Source organism: Equus przewalskii, chromosome 14 (genome assembly GCF_037783145.1).
Source record: "Equus przewalskii isolate Varuska chromosome 14, EquPr2, whole genome shotgun sequence".
Lineage (NCBI taxonomy): Eukaryota > Metazoa > Chordata > Mammalia > Perissodactyla > Equidae > Equus > Equus przewalskii.
The window spans coordinates 17,705,216-17,720,186 of NC_091844.1; the positions used below are offsets into that span (position 1 = coordinate 17,705,216).

Genomic DNA, 14,971 nt, shown 5'->3' on the forward strand with positions numbered 1-14,971 from the left:
TGCCCAGATTTGTTTCTTATGCTGATAATGCCATGTAGGGGACAGATTGGAGGAGTCAGGTGTGGACGCAGGTAAGAGCCTTCTGAGTGAAGGACGACTGTATCCCAACCAGAACAGGTGTAGACAGATCCCCAAGGTCCAGGTGCAGGCCTCAGTTTCCCCACCATAGCACTGTGGGTGCGGCGGCACCCGGGTCTCCGCCCTGTCATCTGGGTCTCCCCAGGGCTCCATCCGAGCGCCCGAGCATCAGGGCGCGCGGAGGAACCGCCCGCATTCAGCCGCGGGCCGGGGCGGTCTGGGCGGGGCGGGTCCCGTGAGCACCCGACCGGCTCGCCGCCCAATCGCCGCGGGCCCGCCGAGCCCCGGGGGGCTGGGGCCGCCGCCGCCGCCGCCGGAACGTGCCGCGGCTGCGCGACGCTCGAGCGCCGGGCAGGGCAGCGGGCGCGCTCAGTCTGGTGGCGGCGGCGGCCGTGCGCTGACGGACGTGCCCGGAGCGCCGCAGCCGCCCGCAGCCGAGCCGAACCGCGCGCGCCCGCCCTGCCGCCCGCCATGGTGTCATGGATCATCTCCAGGCTGGTGGTGTAAGTGGCCTTCTTCCCCGCGCCCCTTCCTCGCCCTCCTTCTCCACCCCCGGCCCCCGCGCTGCGCGCCGCCCCTGCAGCGCCCGGCCCCGGTCGCCCCGGCTATTAATACCCCACGGCCGCTAAATTTAGCAGGTACAGTAGCTGCCGAGGACGCCGGCGAGCGGGCGGCACAGGACGCGGCGGCGGCTGCCCTGCGGGCCGGGCCCGGGCGCGGGGGACCGGCAGGCGGGGCGGCGAGCGCGGGGGCGCACCGGGGCTCCGCCGGGGGCTGCGCTTTGTTCCCCCGGGTGGGGGATTGAGGGGGGGCCCGACCGGCGCGCCGCGAGGACACGCGTCCCTTTCCCGTGGGAGAAGCGCTGGCCGGGGTCGCCCGCCGCCGCCACGCTTTTGTCAGGTGAAAATGACAGACCGAGTCCAGACGAGCCTGGGGCGCTGCCCGGAGGGGTGAGCGCGGAGAAGGGCGGCGAGATGGAGGCGGGGCTCCTAACGGGGTTGAACAAATACTCCTTTTTAGGTTTTTCAGAATTGACAGCGGCAAAGGCAAGTGGGACTTAGGAGGACCTATATGAATCTTGGGGTAGACGCCTCGCGTCCCCGAGTCCGATTCCTTTGGCGGGGGTTTGAGGGGGACATAGGGGCAGGCATCTCCAAGAATTCACGGGAAATTTCCAAGTGACGGATAGCCACCCGGATGGTGGCGATGACACCTCCCAGGCCTTGCTGGAGAGCGCAGAGTCATCTCGGGTGAGGCCTGTGTGAAGTCATTGCGGGTGGGCGTGGGGGGCGTTTTTCTCTGTCAAGCTCCAGAGCTGAGGAGACCTTTGAAGAGCTCCCACCCTCGTGGATTTATTCGCCTTTGCAGCTAGACGTGGCTGTCCAGAACCTCTGCTTCCCTAAGCGCTCTCGCCTGAGTCAGGACAGGTTTGCCACCTGCTCAGGGAGCCGGGGCTGAAATTGGTCGGAAGAGTCGGGGTGGGTGGTGCGCCTCGGGCTTTTTCTTTGTCTGAGAAGGACGGCTCTGGACGCTGGTTAATTGTGCACCATCACTCCCCACGTTTTGAAACATCTCCCATCTCCTATCCTTTACTGATTTTCAAAGAAGCAGTCAGGGGCAGGCTTCTGAAGTCGTTCTCAGCATTGTATCCTGGCCACCATTCTGGGCTTTCCTGCCAAAGCCAGTGTCCCTGCCTCTCAGCCCCCAAGTTCATTTCATGTAGACTGCTGGGGTTTGTGCTGTACCTGGAGATGGCGTGTTAAATATGTGGAAGATCTCTGCGGGCAGAGCTGGTATGATAACGCAGGGAAGCAGCTGGCACGCCTCGCCCCACCTCATGCCTGACCGAAGCCGGTCTTGACTTCAGGGTGGTCCTTTCTCTCCTGAGGTGGTGCTCTGATCTTCGTATTTGCAGGTGGCTTCTGAGGAGCCTCAGGGTGGGGCTGGAGAGTTTAGTTGGCCTGGCTGGAGGGCTCACTCTGTATGGGTCCTACTGGGCTGGGGCAGGAGCACTGGGGAGTGAGGGCTTCTGATCTGGGGTCCATGTGACCATCTCTGATTTTATGAACACCGTTCCCCTTACATAAAGGCAGCTGAGGGGTGTGGAAAGGCACACATTTGCGGAGGGTGGTCTCAGGGACTTGCTGTTACTTTCTAAAACAACTATACTCCCCAAAAGTGAAGCTTCAGAGAACTTAAATGACCGTAATAGCTACCCCTCTGGTCAGCCCAGGACCCTCTGCCCCAAGGGAGAGTTTGTGAAATTTGGGGTTGTTATTCCCACTGTCAGCTCCGAAAGGTCAGGAGTACCACCTAGCCCCCGAGTCCCTAATTCTCTATAGAAACCCCCCATGGAAGTGTCAGCTGTGAATTATTAAAACCACTTTAATAAGCAGTGCCTTTTTCACATAAATAATACTTTATTAATTATAGGAACATCAGAAAATCTAGATAGACTGAAAATCATCCACATTATCACCACACAGAGATAGCAAATGGTAATTTTGGGAGGTATATTCTTCAAGATGTTTTTCCCTATGCGTATATGCATATATATTTATATTTACCATTCAGGGAAATTATCAGTTCAGCCCAAATTTCCACAAACCTCTTAGCAAAGAGTAGGAATACTGTGTTTGGAGTCAGACAACCCATGGTTCAAATCCCAGTGCTGCCTCTTGCCAGCTGATCCCAGTTCACAACTCAGATCACGAGAGATCCTAGTTCACAAGCTAGTTAACCTCATGTTGCTGTTGCAAAGATTTCAATGACACATGATATATAAATTGCCAAGCACCACGGAGGGTGTCAAATCAATGATGACTCCCTCCTTCTGTCGTCCCAGGTACCTAAGAGAGGGCGTAAGAGCTCCTGAGGGGCCCTTAGACTTTACTCCTGTGGTTTTCAAACTGGCTTCTCTGAGGACCACCCAGCCTGAGTGGGTGGGCTCTGGGCTCCCCAGCCCTGCTTCAACATGAGCAACTCCCCTTTCATTTGTTTTATACGTGGAGCTTCTAGACAAAATATAATTTGGAAAATATATGGGTTTTTCTGCCAATGAAAAGCGCTGCTCCAGCCTTCCCTTCATCTCTAAAACTGCAGAGGGCGTGTGCCCTGCCCAAGGACATGAGGTGAGCTGGTGAAGAAAACAGGCTCTGGGTTTTTGGTCCAACGCCCTTTCTACCTCTGCCTGTCCTTGACAGTTGTCCTAAATGGATCTCTTTCAAGCTCCCAAGACCTCTGGTATGCTGTCCTATGATTTTATCCACAAGTTCCATTTCCTGTAAGCAATCTTTTCATGGTTTTATAAGCCTCTGTCACATAGAAGAACGTTTAAGGAAGACGTATCACTGTGTTCTGAGGATAGAGAGGGAGTGTCTTCCTTCCAGCCAGAGGCCTTAAGACAAGTTGGTGGCGCCTAGGGACAGCCAGCCGGTGCTTATAGATGTCTGAGTCACCATCGGCTGTGAACGTTTTTAGGGCAGTGATTGTGGCTTATTTCCCTCTCCAACCTCTCACCCCCTCCCAAGGCTCTTTTTGCAGTACCTGGCACCTGAGTGCATGCACTAAAGGTGGGTTGTGTTGAAGGAGGTCAGAGGCCCTGGGATAAGCAGGGGAGCTGACCAGTGTTGTCCCCTGGGGATGGAGGTTAGTGGGCATCAGGACAGGCTTGTACCCACGGGGCAAAGCTGTTGGAGTGAGGACCAATTTGACATGCTGCTATCTTGCCAGCTGTCTTCCTCCTAACTCCCTTGGCTCCGCCTAGGAAGAATTAAGGAAGAGATACTTAGTGCGGTAGCAAGGTTGGCCTTGTCAGAAGCTGGTTGATATCTGCATGGAACACGGGAGCTCATTTAGGACTGGGCTGCTTGCCTCCTTTAAAATACTTTGTCTTCTTTACAAACCACTCAAGGCCGAGGCACGAATGAATTTCAAACTGGGCTGAGTGTGTTTGTGTGCCCTGGAGGGGGCATGCAGAGGTTGCTCTGTGGCTTTTTGGGAGAATGTCGTCTCCTGAAGCATTTATTCCAAGGAGCGGTTATTGCCTCATCATCTCCGGACAGAATTTTGGCCAAGGCCCAGATTGTTGGCTAAACGGATCCAGAACTTCCCACCATTCATGGGGTTAGTAGACCAAAACTCCAATGCACTGCATGGGGAAGAAGAGAGTCCTAATTCAACAAATTTTCTAAATAACTGGTAGCTATGCAGAAAAAAACCCTTTTTTCCACATTGTACATCTTTTACAAATGTTAGTTTTTAGAAAGTACAGTCTGATGCTTAAAACAGAGTGTTAGTTTGACGGCTGAAGCTCTGACTGCATCCTAGGGCTGTGATTTGAAGCCTGAAGTCTGTGTGCCCTGGTCGGGGTGTTCAAGTAGAGGAGACCGGAAGGAATATGGGGTGTCCTCAAGATGTCCCCCAACGGTTACAAAACAAATGGAAAAAAAACAAAAGGCCATAAATTCTTAAACATAAGCTTGCCTTTCTTTGGGGTCTGCTTTTCAAAAGCGGAATGCAGAAAAATGATCCCGTTAATGGAGGGTTCAAGTTGGTTGAGGATTTGTTTCCTGGCACTGTGGAGTGGTCCAGGGTAGGAGCTGGGTAAATATTTCAGTTGGGTTGTGAGAGGAAAGATTTGTGCTGAAAGTCAGCAAACTTGGCTTCTAGTCCCAGCTCTGGTCTCATCCACCGTCAGTCCTCAGGGCAACTTGCACCCACCCTGGGGCCCTGCTCCTGGTCTAGGAGACAGGGAGTGGGCCAGCATCACCTTGGAGGTCTTAATAATTCCAAGAGCCAGTGCTCCCCTAGGGCCCTAGGCTCCCCTGGCCCAAGAGCACCATGTTTGTTTATAAACAAGAGAAGTCTCCTCAAGGAAGTGAAGAATACCAGCTTAGATTTCACCACTGTTCTGCTGCCCTCTTCTTTGTTGATTAATCCTGCCTGCCTGCCTGCTGGGAAGTAGCTTTTGTGTACTTCTCCCACTGTGTCTTATTTGAAGGTGAGGTGACAAGTGAGGGTCTCACCTGGTTCTTACTGGCTCAGTCCTCCCTTTCCTTCTGAAGCGCGCCATCTTCCTCAGAGCGTGTGTTATTTGTGGGGAGGAAGAGAAGAACAAGAGAAAAGGGAGTCAAGGCAGCTAGTGAGGCTGCTGTTTTGTATTGTGTAGGTGAGTTGTGTGTGTATGTTTTCCAAGGGGGCTTAACAACTGGGGGAGGGGAAGATTTGGCCGTGCAGTAGTCACTGCATACGGCCCCTTTGGAATTTCATTGCCAAGGATGAGCCACACACATGCCCACCCGGTTACCAGGATTCTTGGTGTCTGTGGGAATTTCTCCAGGAACCAACGAGAGCTAAGGAGGGTTGCATTTGGGCTATGAGGATATTTTCCTCTCACTTCTGGGCCTTGGGAAGGCCCTGATGGGTTGGAAGATGACTAGTTATATATATATTGTTTGTTCTAAACTTTCAAATCTTATCTGTCTTTACACAGAAGCACATTGTTTTCCCTTTGCGTTTTTTTAGTCACGCCCGGGGCTTTCCTGGGATTATAGAGAAAAAGGAAATATAGATAAAGGACCAAATATTTGGGATGCAATAGGGATGTCTGAAGGAATCTTGACAATCTGGTATAGGCCTTCAAGCATGGCGTGCGTACCAGGACCAGGGATGGCAAATGAGTTTCATCTCTTATAATTGATGGGAAGCTGCCTTGGGACACTGTCTTGAGGAGAGTATGAAGCTGGGTTGGGCTCAGCGGGGAGAGTCCCCTGAGTGATTTGCACAGGGAAGATGGTAGTGGGGGCACACACATTGGTTCAGTATTTGCTCTATGGGTTCCTGATCCGAGAAGGCCTGTCCCACTGTCAGAGTTTCACATGCTTCCCTAAATTAGTAAACAGAGAGCAGCATCCTGTACCTGAGTTGACATTACCTTCTGACATCCCGCCCACACCAGGCCTTGTCAGTCACCTGGCAGTTTTGGCCAAAGGTGCCTCCTCGTTTCTGGCATAGGGAGCTGTCCAGCCTAGTGGCTCTCTAGTCTGCCTCTTTCCTCTTAGGATGATCATGCCTATTCGACTTTTTCCCTTTTTTCTTTGCCTTTCACCAGTCACAGCTCAGTTAAATTCCGCCTTTTCTTTTCTTTGTGACTTATGCTTTCACATCTTTTCTACCTCCTTATAGGTGCCTGTGGTTGGTACCTTGGGCTTCAAAACAAGTTTCCCATTCCCTTCTGGTACCATACGCCATCCTACCTTGTGCCACTCAGCCAAAGGAGTGGGCATGTGACCCAGGCCTAGCTACACATTTCCCTGGGCACAAAGATTGGTCCAGAGGTGGGTATGTGACCCAACTGAGCCACAGATCTTTCCCCAGGGTTTTTTGATTTGAAGCTGGGAGAGGAGAGCCTTGCCTATGGGGCCCAGAGCTGGAAAGATATGAAGGTGGGGCAGCTGGTGGCTAAACACCTTGGCACATGGAGAAGGCCTGTCGGCCAAAGGGTCAAATACAGCGAAGCAGAGAGAAACAGAGATGAGACGCGGGCAGAGAGAGAAGGAAGCTGGCACGGGAGCCTTGATTCTAGTTACTCAGGCCCCGGTTCCTGCCGCTTCTCCTTTGATGCCTTGAGCTGGTCCATATCCTAGAATGAAAGCCTTGAGTAGCGCTTATGTTAATTAACTGTTTATTGTAGTGGTGAGGCTGGACTGGGTTATGCTGCAGTAACAACTCCCAAATCCCAGTGGCTGAAGACAGCAGAGGTTTATTTCTTGCTTTATGCTGCCTGTTCGCTGTGGGCTGGCAGAGGTACTCTGCTCGTTGTAATCACCAGAGGCCCAGGCTGACTGCGTCTCCTTTGTCTTAGGGTGCTAGCGTTGCACCAGGATTCACTGTGGTAGGGAAAGAAAGATGGAGAGTCAGGCACTGTCTCTTAAGTCCCTCTAACCAGAAGTGACATGTGTCACTCACATTTGATTGTTCAAAGAAGATCATATGGCCATGCCTGTGCGTGGAGAAGTATAATTGTACTAAACATCTGTGAACAGCCCCAGTGACCACGATGTGTGTTGAATGGATTAATCCTCACCAGCTTTGCAACCCTGTAAATGTCGTTTTTTGCTAAAGTTGGTGTAAGATGGGGATTTTTTCCCCCTCTTGCAACTGGGAGAGTTTTAACACACTCCTTTACCTCCTTATATTAGAAAAATCTCTCACGCCCCTTTTGACCCCTTTTCTTTATTCTGTTTGGGAGTTCAAAAAGGAGGTCTTAATTTTGGGGGAGAAATTAGCAATTGTAAAGAACCGATGCTGTTCCATGGCCGAAGCCCTCAAGGTGCCCTACGATTTTCATTATACTCTCCATGTTTCTCTCCGTTCACCTTCCTGCATGAAACCTCCCTTGGGTGCCCTAACTGAAGGAAGATTTCTGTCCTCTGGGTCTCTGGAGTGGCATTGTCACTTTGTACCTTGTGATACGTTTATGTCCCCTTAAGAACCGTATCTGTTTCTTAGTCTCCCTCACGGCTCTTCATGTGTAGAAGGTGCCCAATGAATGCATGTTGGATCACGAATGAGTCAGGACCTCACTACTTAAAGAGTGGTCTGTGCATCAGCAGCATTGGCATCACCGGGAGATAGTTAGGAATGCAGAATCCTGGGCCCCACCCACGACCTGGTGAATCTGCATTTTAACAGGATCCCCATGAAGCTTGAGAAGCACTGAGTCAGGGGACAGGGTACCGTCATCTCCTGTGTAAAAGGAAAAGAAATGGTCTTGCCTAAGATTCCCATTATTGGCTGTAAATTCAATCCCAAGTCATCCATTTGTGCTAGAGTGTGGTTCATCCTTTCTGGTCTGACAGGTCCCAACTCTGACTTTTTATGAGTTCTGATGGCATAATTGGACTCCACAAACCCAGTGCCCAACTGTGAACCTTTTGCAGGTAGGCTTCTTAATTGTGATGTGTAAAATTTAGTTTTGCCACATTTGGGGTTAGACTACCAAGGCAATGCCTGTCAGCCAGAATATGGAGCTGAGTGGGTCATACTACTCAGAGGCAAGTGGGAGACAACCTGCCTTGAAAAAGAGGCATGGTGCAACACAGCTGACGCTGGGGACTCACGGTGGATTTACAGGAACACACAGGGGCTTCTTCTCATGAGCACGTGAGGCTGAGAAGAACTGCGTCCCCTGTGTCCCTCCTGAGGAAGCTGCAGCATCCGGCAGGATCTGTCAATGCTGCAGGCCAGGCCCTGTGTGCTGTGTCATCCTGTCTTATCAGCGAGTCCTCTCAGCACTGCCTTCAAAATACTCCCCCATCCAACCGACTCCCACCTCCACTGCCGCCACCCTGTTCCCACTCAAAATTATTGCTCCCCCAGATCATTTCAAAACTCTCCTAATTGTTTTCCTTTCTTCTACTCTTGTCCCTTCGGTGATTTGTTTAACATGTGGGATAGGTCATACCTTTGCCCTGCTGTGTTTAAAAACTGTCCAAAGACCTCCCATCGCACTAAGAATAAAATGGACTCCTTTCCATTCTCCACAAGACTCAGCAAGGCCCCTGCCCGCTGCCCTGACGTCACCTTGCACTGCTCTCCCCATACTCACTCAGCTCCAACCTCCTCACTGTTCCTGGAAGGCGACAAGCTTGTCCCACCCGGGGGCCTTTGCACTTGTTCTTCTCTCTTGCCTCTCCCCTAGCTCGTCCATGGCCTTCTCCCTCTCTCCGTTTTGGTCTCCGCTCACATGTCACCTCTGCAGGAGAGGCCTTTTCTGACCCCCTTCTCCAAGTACACTGCACACACCACTCTATCCCCTTATCACACCCTGACACTGTGCTTTTAGTTCAGTTGTTTACTTATTTATGATCTCTCTCTCCACTAGGATTTAATCTTCATAACTTTTGAGACTTTTATCGTGTTCACAGCTGTTTTCCCAGTGCCTAGGGCAGCTCTAAGCTGGTAGCAGGTGTTTAAAAAATATGTGAACGATGACTTAGTATTCCCTTTGGGGTTAGAAGATCCTTTTTAAAACCTAGGTTTGTAGAACCTTGATTTGTGACCGTGGCAAGTGACTTAACCTCTCTAAGCCTCAGTTTTTTCATCTGTAAAATGAAGAGTTTGATTTCTGTTTCTGGAAATACGGAAAACTAAATATTCTGAAACTCCTCCCATAATAAAACCAAATAAAAAATTTTCTAAAAATGTTGGATAAAATATAACATGGATCCCCTTAAGTGCATTGCTGAGCTTTTAAGGAAGTGAGGGAATTTGCCAGGAGACAAGATAGAGAGGAAAACATTTTGCAAGGGTGGAAGCTAGTACTGTAGCAGCTGTATAAGAGACCACCCTGAAATTTAGCTTAAAACAGCAGCCGTTTTGTTAACGTCTCCCCTGGCTCTGTGGGCCAGGAATTAGACAGGACCCAGGACACAAAACTTATCTCTGCTTCATGATATCTGGGTCTCAACTGGGTGATGCAAATGGCACTGGTAGACTGGGCATCTTTCTTTTCATGTGTTCCAAGGCCTCCCCATGTGGTCTTTCCATGTGATTTCTCTTGCGTGGGGACCTCAGGATAGTCAAATTTCTTATGTGGTGGCTCAGAGCTCCAAGAGTGAGTGTCCAAGAAGCATCAGTAGAAACTGCAAGACTTTTTGTGCTCTCATCTCAGAAGTCCCAGGATGACACTTCTGGTACATTCTGTTGGCCAAATAAGTCGCTAAGGCCATCCTAGATATGAAGACGGGGGATTAGACTTCACCTCTCAATAGGAGGGGTATCAAATAATTTGTAGCCATCCTTAATATACCTTAATATAAGTCAAGGACTGGCCCAGCTTGGTTTCAATATCTCCGTAGAGAAAAGAGGGACCTTGAGTCTGTGAAGGTAATGAGTCAGAGCTGGATGTTTGCATAAAGCTGAGATTTGAAGGGATGTTCCGTAGTAGAGACCTGAGTGGAAAGATGGACCCACAAGCACAGGGAGGTGACAGTGAAGTTTGGGAATTTGAAACTATCCATGGACCTGTCCTTATATGGGTTTGAGGTTTAAATTAACATATCCTGCATGGTCTGAGTACCCCTGAATGAGTGCTTCACATAAAAATTGGTCCTGGGCCGGTGATACCCCTAGGGCATCTGGCAGAAATTAATCCAGTCTCTCTAAGGGCTCTCAGTACACATCATACAGAATGAGCCCCAAAGAACATGAATTCACACACCAAAATTACAAAACACATGAGGCAACAACCGCCCTAAGCAGGAGTTAACGAACACTGCAAGCAGCAGGATTCACCCTCCCTCAATCGATCAATCAATGAATCAATAACGTATACTAATTATATATTATTTATATAAAATAACTATTAGAGACTTTAGAATAAGTCTTTCTAAAATGAAAAAATAAATAAAGAATTGAAAATATGAAAAAGCAGCAGATCCTGAGGTGGAGAGGAGAGAGGAATGGGCCTCTTGGAAAAGTAAAAAATAAAGTATTGAGATTAAAACCCCAGCGGATTGGTTAAAATGATGAGGGGTGATGTTTTCGACACTGCATCTTAAAGCTGGAAGAGATCTTAGTGATCCCAGGCTGTGTTTGACAGACAAGGACGGTGGGACAGGAGGACTTAGGTCATTCATTAAGGTCAGTAGCCCGATTGGCTAGACCAAGACTTGAGGCCAGGCGTCCAGTTTCTCAAAGTGTTTTGATGTGGAAGAAAGGAGGTTTGTTTTATGTGGTTAGAGAGTTGGACTCAGACCAGTAGGTGACGAGAAGACAAATTTTTGGCTTGATAGAAGGAAAAGATACCCAGTAATTGGTGCTAATGTGAGACAATGAACTCAAGGCATCCAACCCTAAGAATTTCCAACTCTAAACCTCTATGATTTTAATCTTTTCCCTTATTGTAGTGGAGGGAGAGAGATAAGAGTTATTGGGAGGATTTTCTTTTCTGGTGGGTAGGCCTTCCATCCTTGTTCAAGATTGATTGATTGATTCATTCATTCATTCACTGCCCATTTATTGACTGTTTGCTTTGTGTCAAGCACTACACCAGGAACCAGGGGTATAAAGATGAGTGAGTTCCAGTTCCGTCTTTGAGAAGTTTATGAGGTCATATAGCCAGTCAGTGGGAAACTTGGATTTGAATTCAAATGTCCCTCCTACCTGCCAGTGCTCTTTCCATTGGGTAGCTATTTTGTGGGTGTATTTGAAAGACTTTTCTGGCTTTGGTTGGAAATTGTAGAGAGGAGCCCATTCAGCAGGGGAAGTGGTGCATCTGACATATGAAGGGATTGAACCACTGCTGTCTCTCTCTGCCTGGGAGACAATGTGGCATTCAATGTTGAGAGTGGAGAAGGCAGAGGAGAGGGTGTGCTGAGTGAAAACAATCTGGGACAAAGAGATGAGTGAGGTTGAACATCCTTACCCACTGAATTAGTCGACTGTAACAGACTGCTGCTGTAACAAATAACCACAGACTTAGTGGTTTATAACAACAGAAATTTAATCTTCTACGGTTCTGGAGGCCTTAAGCCTGAAATGAGTCTTTTGGGGCTAAAATCAAGGTGTTGGCCTGACAGTTTTCTTCTGGGAGCTCCAGAGGAGAATCCATCTCTTGCTTCTTCCAGCATCTAGTGGCTCTTGGCATTCCTTGGCTTGTGGCCGCATCACTCCAGTCTCTGCCTCTGTAGTCACGTTGCCTTCTCTTCTGTCTTTATATCTTCATCTCCTCCCTTTTAGAAGAAGACTCACAATTACATTTAGTGCCCACCTGGATAATCCAAGATAATCTCCCCATCTTGAAATCCTTAACTGAATCAGATCTGCAAAGTCTCTTTTCCATATAAGGTAACATTTATAGGTTTCAGGAGTTAGAACTTGGATATCTTTGGGGGCCATTATTCAGCCACCAAACCCATGACTGCTGGCCCTGCTGCCACCAAGCTGAGGGGAGTTCATTTAAGAAGAACCTACAGAAAAGAGAACATTGATGTTCTAATGTCTTATTTTGTCTCCATTTTTGGACTCTCTTTGATTTGTAAAAATTAATTACTGAGAAATGGTTAGGGTATAATGGGTAACAATTCAATGAATACTCCTTTACTCACCACCCAGTTTGAAAAATAGAGCATTACCTTCCTTGTATCAATATACCACTGTTTAGGGACATTTAGGTTCTTTCTAGATTTTTGTTTTTCTCCTTTGCTTTTGAAAAGAATTCTGCCATGAACATTCTTATACATGTTTCCGGGTGCACCTGTGCACAGATTTCTTTAGGAATGGAATGGCTGAGGCGTGGGGTATATGCATCTTTCCCTTGACCAAGTAACATAAATTAAGTTTCCATAGATGGTTGGCTCTGTTTCCAGGCTCTTTATTCTGTTCCATTAATCAATTTGTCTGAGCCTGCACCAGGACCGCGTTGTCTTAATTACTATAACTTTATGAAAATTCTTGCTATCTGGCTAGGCAAGTCCCCTCCACATTTTTTTCTTCAGAAATTTTTTTCCAAAATGATTTTCCTTCAGCAAAATATACAATTTGAGTTATGTCATATCTTTACCATCACTTGATATTGTCACACTTTAGAATTTTTGCCATTCTGGTGGGTACAAAATGGAATCTCATTATGGTTTTAGTTTGCATTTCCCTGAATACTAATGAGATCGAGCATGTTTTCTTATGTTTATTGCCCATTCATGTTCTCTCTTCTGTGAAGAGCCTGTTCGAGTCTTGCCAATTTTTCTCTTGTCCTTATCTTACTGATTTGTAGGAATTCTTTAAATATTCCGGATGCTAATCCTCTGTCACTTATATGTTACAAATGTCTTCTCCCAGTCTGTGGTTTATGTTTTTATTTTCTTTATGGTGTATTTTGATGAATAGAAGTTCTTAATATTAATGCAGTGGTTTTATCAATTTTTTCATTTATGGTTTCTACTTTTTGTGTCTTGGGAAAACCTTACCTACTTGAAATCGTGAAGATATTCTCCTATATTGCTCCTAGCAAGTTTATAGTTTTGCCATTCACATTTGATTTCTTAATCCTTCTTGAGATGTTTTTTGTATATGATGTGAAGTAGGACTCCAGAATTTTTTTTCCGTAGGAAAAACCAATTGTTCCAGCACCATTTATTATAAAGTTTATCCTTTCTCTTTATATCTGCAATGCCCAGCTCTGTCATAAATTAAGTTTCTATAGATGCGTGAGTCTGATTCTGGGCCTTTATTTTGTTCCACTGTCTTAATTACTGTAGCTTTGGGAACATTCTTCCTATCTGGCATGGTGAGTCCCCCCTCCTTCAAAAGTGCCTTAGCACTTTCCTCTTTGATGTTTATGTTTAGAACTATCTTAGAATTGTGTTACATACAACACACACACACACACACACACACACACTGACACAAATCTGTTAGTTTGATTGGAATAACATTGAGTGTATGGGACAACAAAAAGTTGATTTTCTTAAGATAATGAGTGTTCCAATCCATAAACATGGTATCTATCTCTATTTAGTTCTTCTTTAATGATTTTCAATAAAACTTTATAATTTTTGCTGTAAATGTCTTGTGCATCATTTGTTAGGTGTATTCCCGGGTACTTGATGTTTGTTGATGCCAGCGTATTTAGCATCTGATTAAAATTTTCATCTTCCAACTATTTGAAGAATGCAACCGTGTTAAACTGTAGATTCTTTTGGGCTTTCCAGATAAATCATCATGTCATCTGTTGTCTCTTTCCAGTAATGATTCCTTTTTTTTCCTTCCCCTTATTGTCCTGGTTAAGATCTTTAGTTTTGGGGCTGGCCCGGTGGCGCAGTGGTTAAGTGCACACAGTCCGCTTCGGCAGCCCGGGGTTTGCCGGTTTGGATCCCGGGTGCGGACATGGCACCACTTGACAAGCCATGCTGTAGCAGGCGTCCCACATATAAAGTAGAGGAAGATGGGCACGGATGTTAGCTCAGGGCTAATCTTCCTCAAAAAAAAAAAAAAAAGATCTCTAGTGAAAGATGACTAATAGTGGCGAAGGCAGACATTTTTGCCTTGTTCCTGATTTTAAAAGGAATGCTTCAACATTTTCCCACAAAGTGTGGTGTTTGCTGTAGAGTTTTCAGAAATATCCTTTATCACTCTATATTTTCTTCTCTTCCTAGTTTGCTAAGAGTTTTTATAATGAATGGTATTGTATTTTATCTAAAGCTTCTATTGAGATGATAATATATATTTTTGGCCTTTAATCTGTTAAGTGGCAAATTGTATTAATTAGTTTTACCATTAACCAACTTTGCCTTCCTGGATAAACCCAATTTGGTCATAAAGTTGTTTTTCTTCTTGGTTGTTGTTAGAATAATCCTAGAGTCATTTTGTTAATATTTAGTTGATTTTTTTTGAGCTATATTTGTGAGGGGTGTGGTTATATTGTCCTTATCTGGTTTTGATATCAAGATTATGCTAGACTCATAAACTAAGTTGGGGAGGTATCTCCTTTTTCTGTACTCTGGAATAGTCTGTGTAAGATTGAGTTTCTTTCTTGCATGTAAAATGGTCATCTATTGCCAGTACTGCCAACTTGCCAGTAAAATCATCAGGGCCAGGTGCTTTTTCTGTGGGAAGGTATTAAACTACTGATTCGATTTCTTTAATGGTTATAGATTTTCTGTATTTTCTTGAGTCAATATTAGCTTAAGACTTCATTCACTTTAGTAATTTTTCAAATTTATCGACAGTTAACAACATTGCTTCTGCACCCCATGCCTTTTTCCCTCTCCCGCTAGCACTGTAATCATTAGATGCATCTTAAATGTTCTTACTCCTTCTTATTTCTGATTTGTTTCCCTGTCTCCATTGCATTATGAATAATTTTCTTCACATCTAGCTCCTTAGCCAT

At 46.7% G+C, this 14,971-nt stretch overlaps 1 protein-coding gene across 11 annotated transcripts in view; it reads left to right on the plus strand.

Moving 5' to 3' along the window:
- The first annotated feature begins 246 nt into the window (after positions 1 to 246).
- REEP1 (receptor accessory protein 1) overlaps positions 247 to 14,971 on the plus strand; it is a 98,084-nt gene continuing 83,359 nt past the window's right edge. For 5 of the 11 annotated variants that reach the window (XM_070572193.1, XM_070572196.1, XM_070572191.1 and 2 more), the window contains exon 1: positions 379 to 581. In XM_070572193.1, coding sequence (XP_070428294.1) covers positions 550 to 581 — 32 coding nt within the window. In that variant the 5' untranslated portion in view covers positions 379 to 549. Of the gene's footprint in view, positions 582 to 14,971 lie in introns of all 11 variants that reach the window. The other 6 variants (XR_011525927.1, XM_070572195.1, XM_070572202.1 and 3 more) reach the window with 4 other exon arrangements.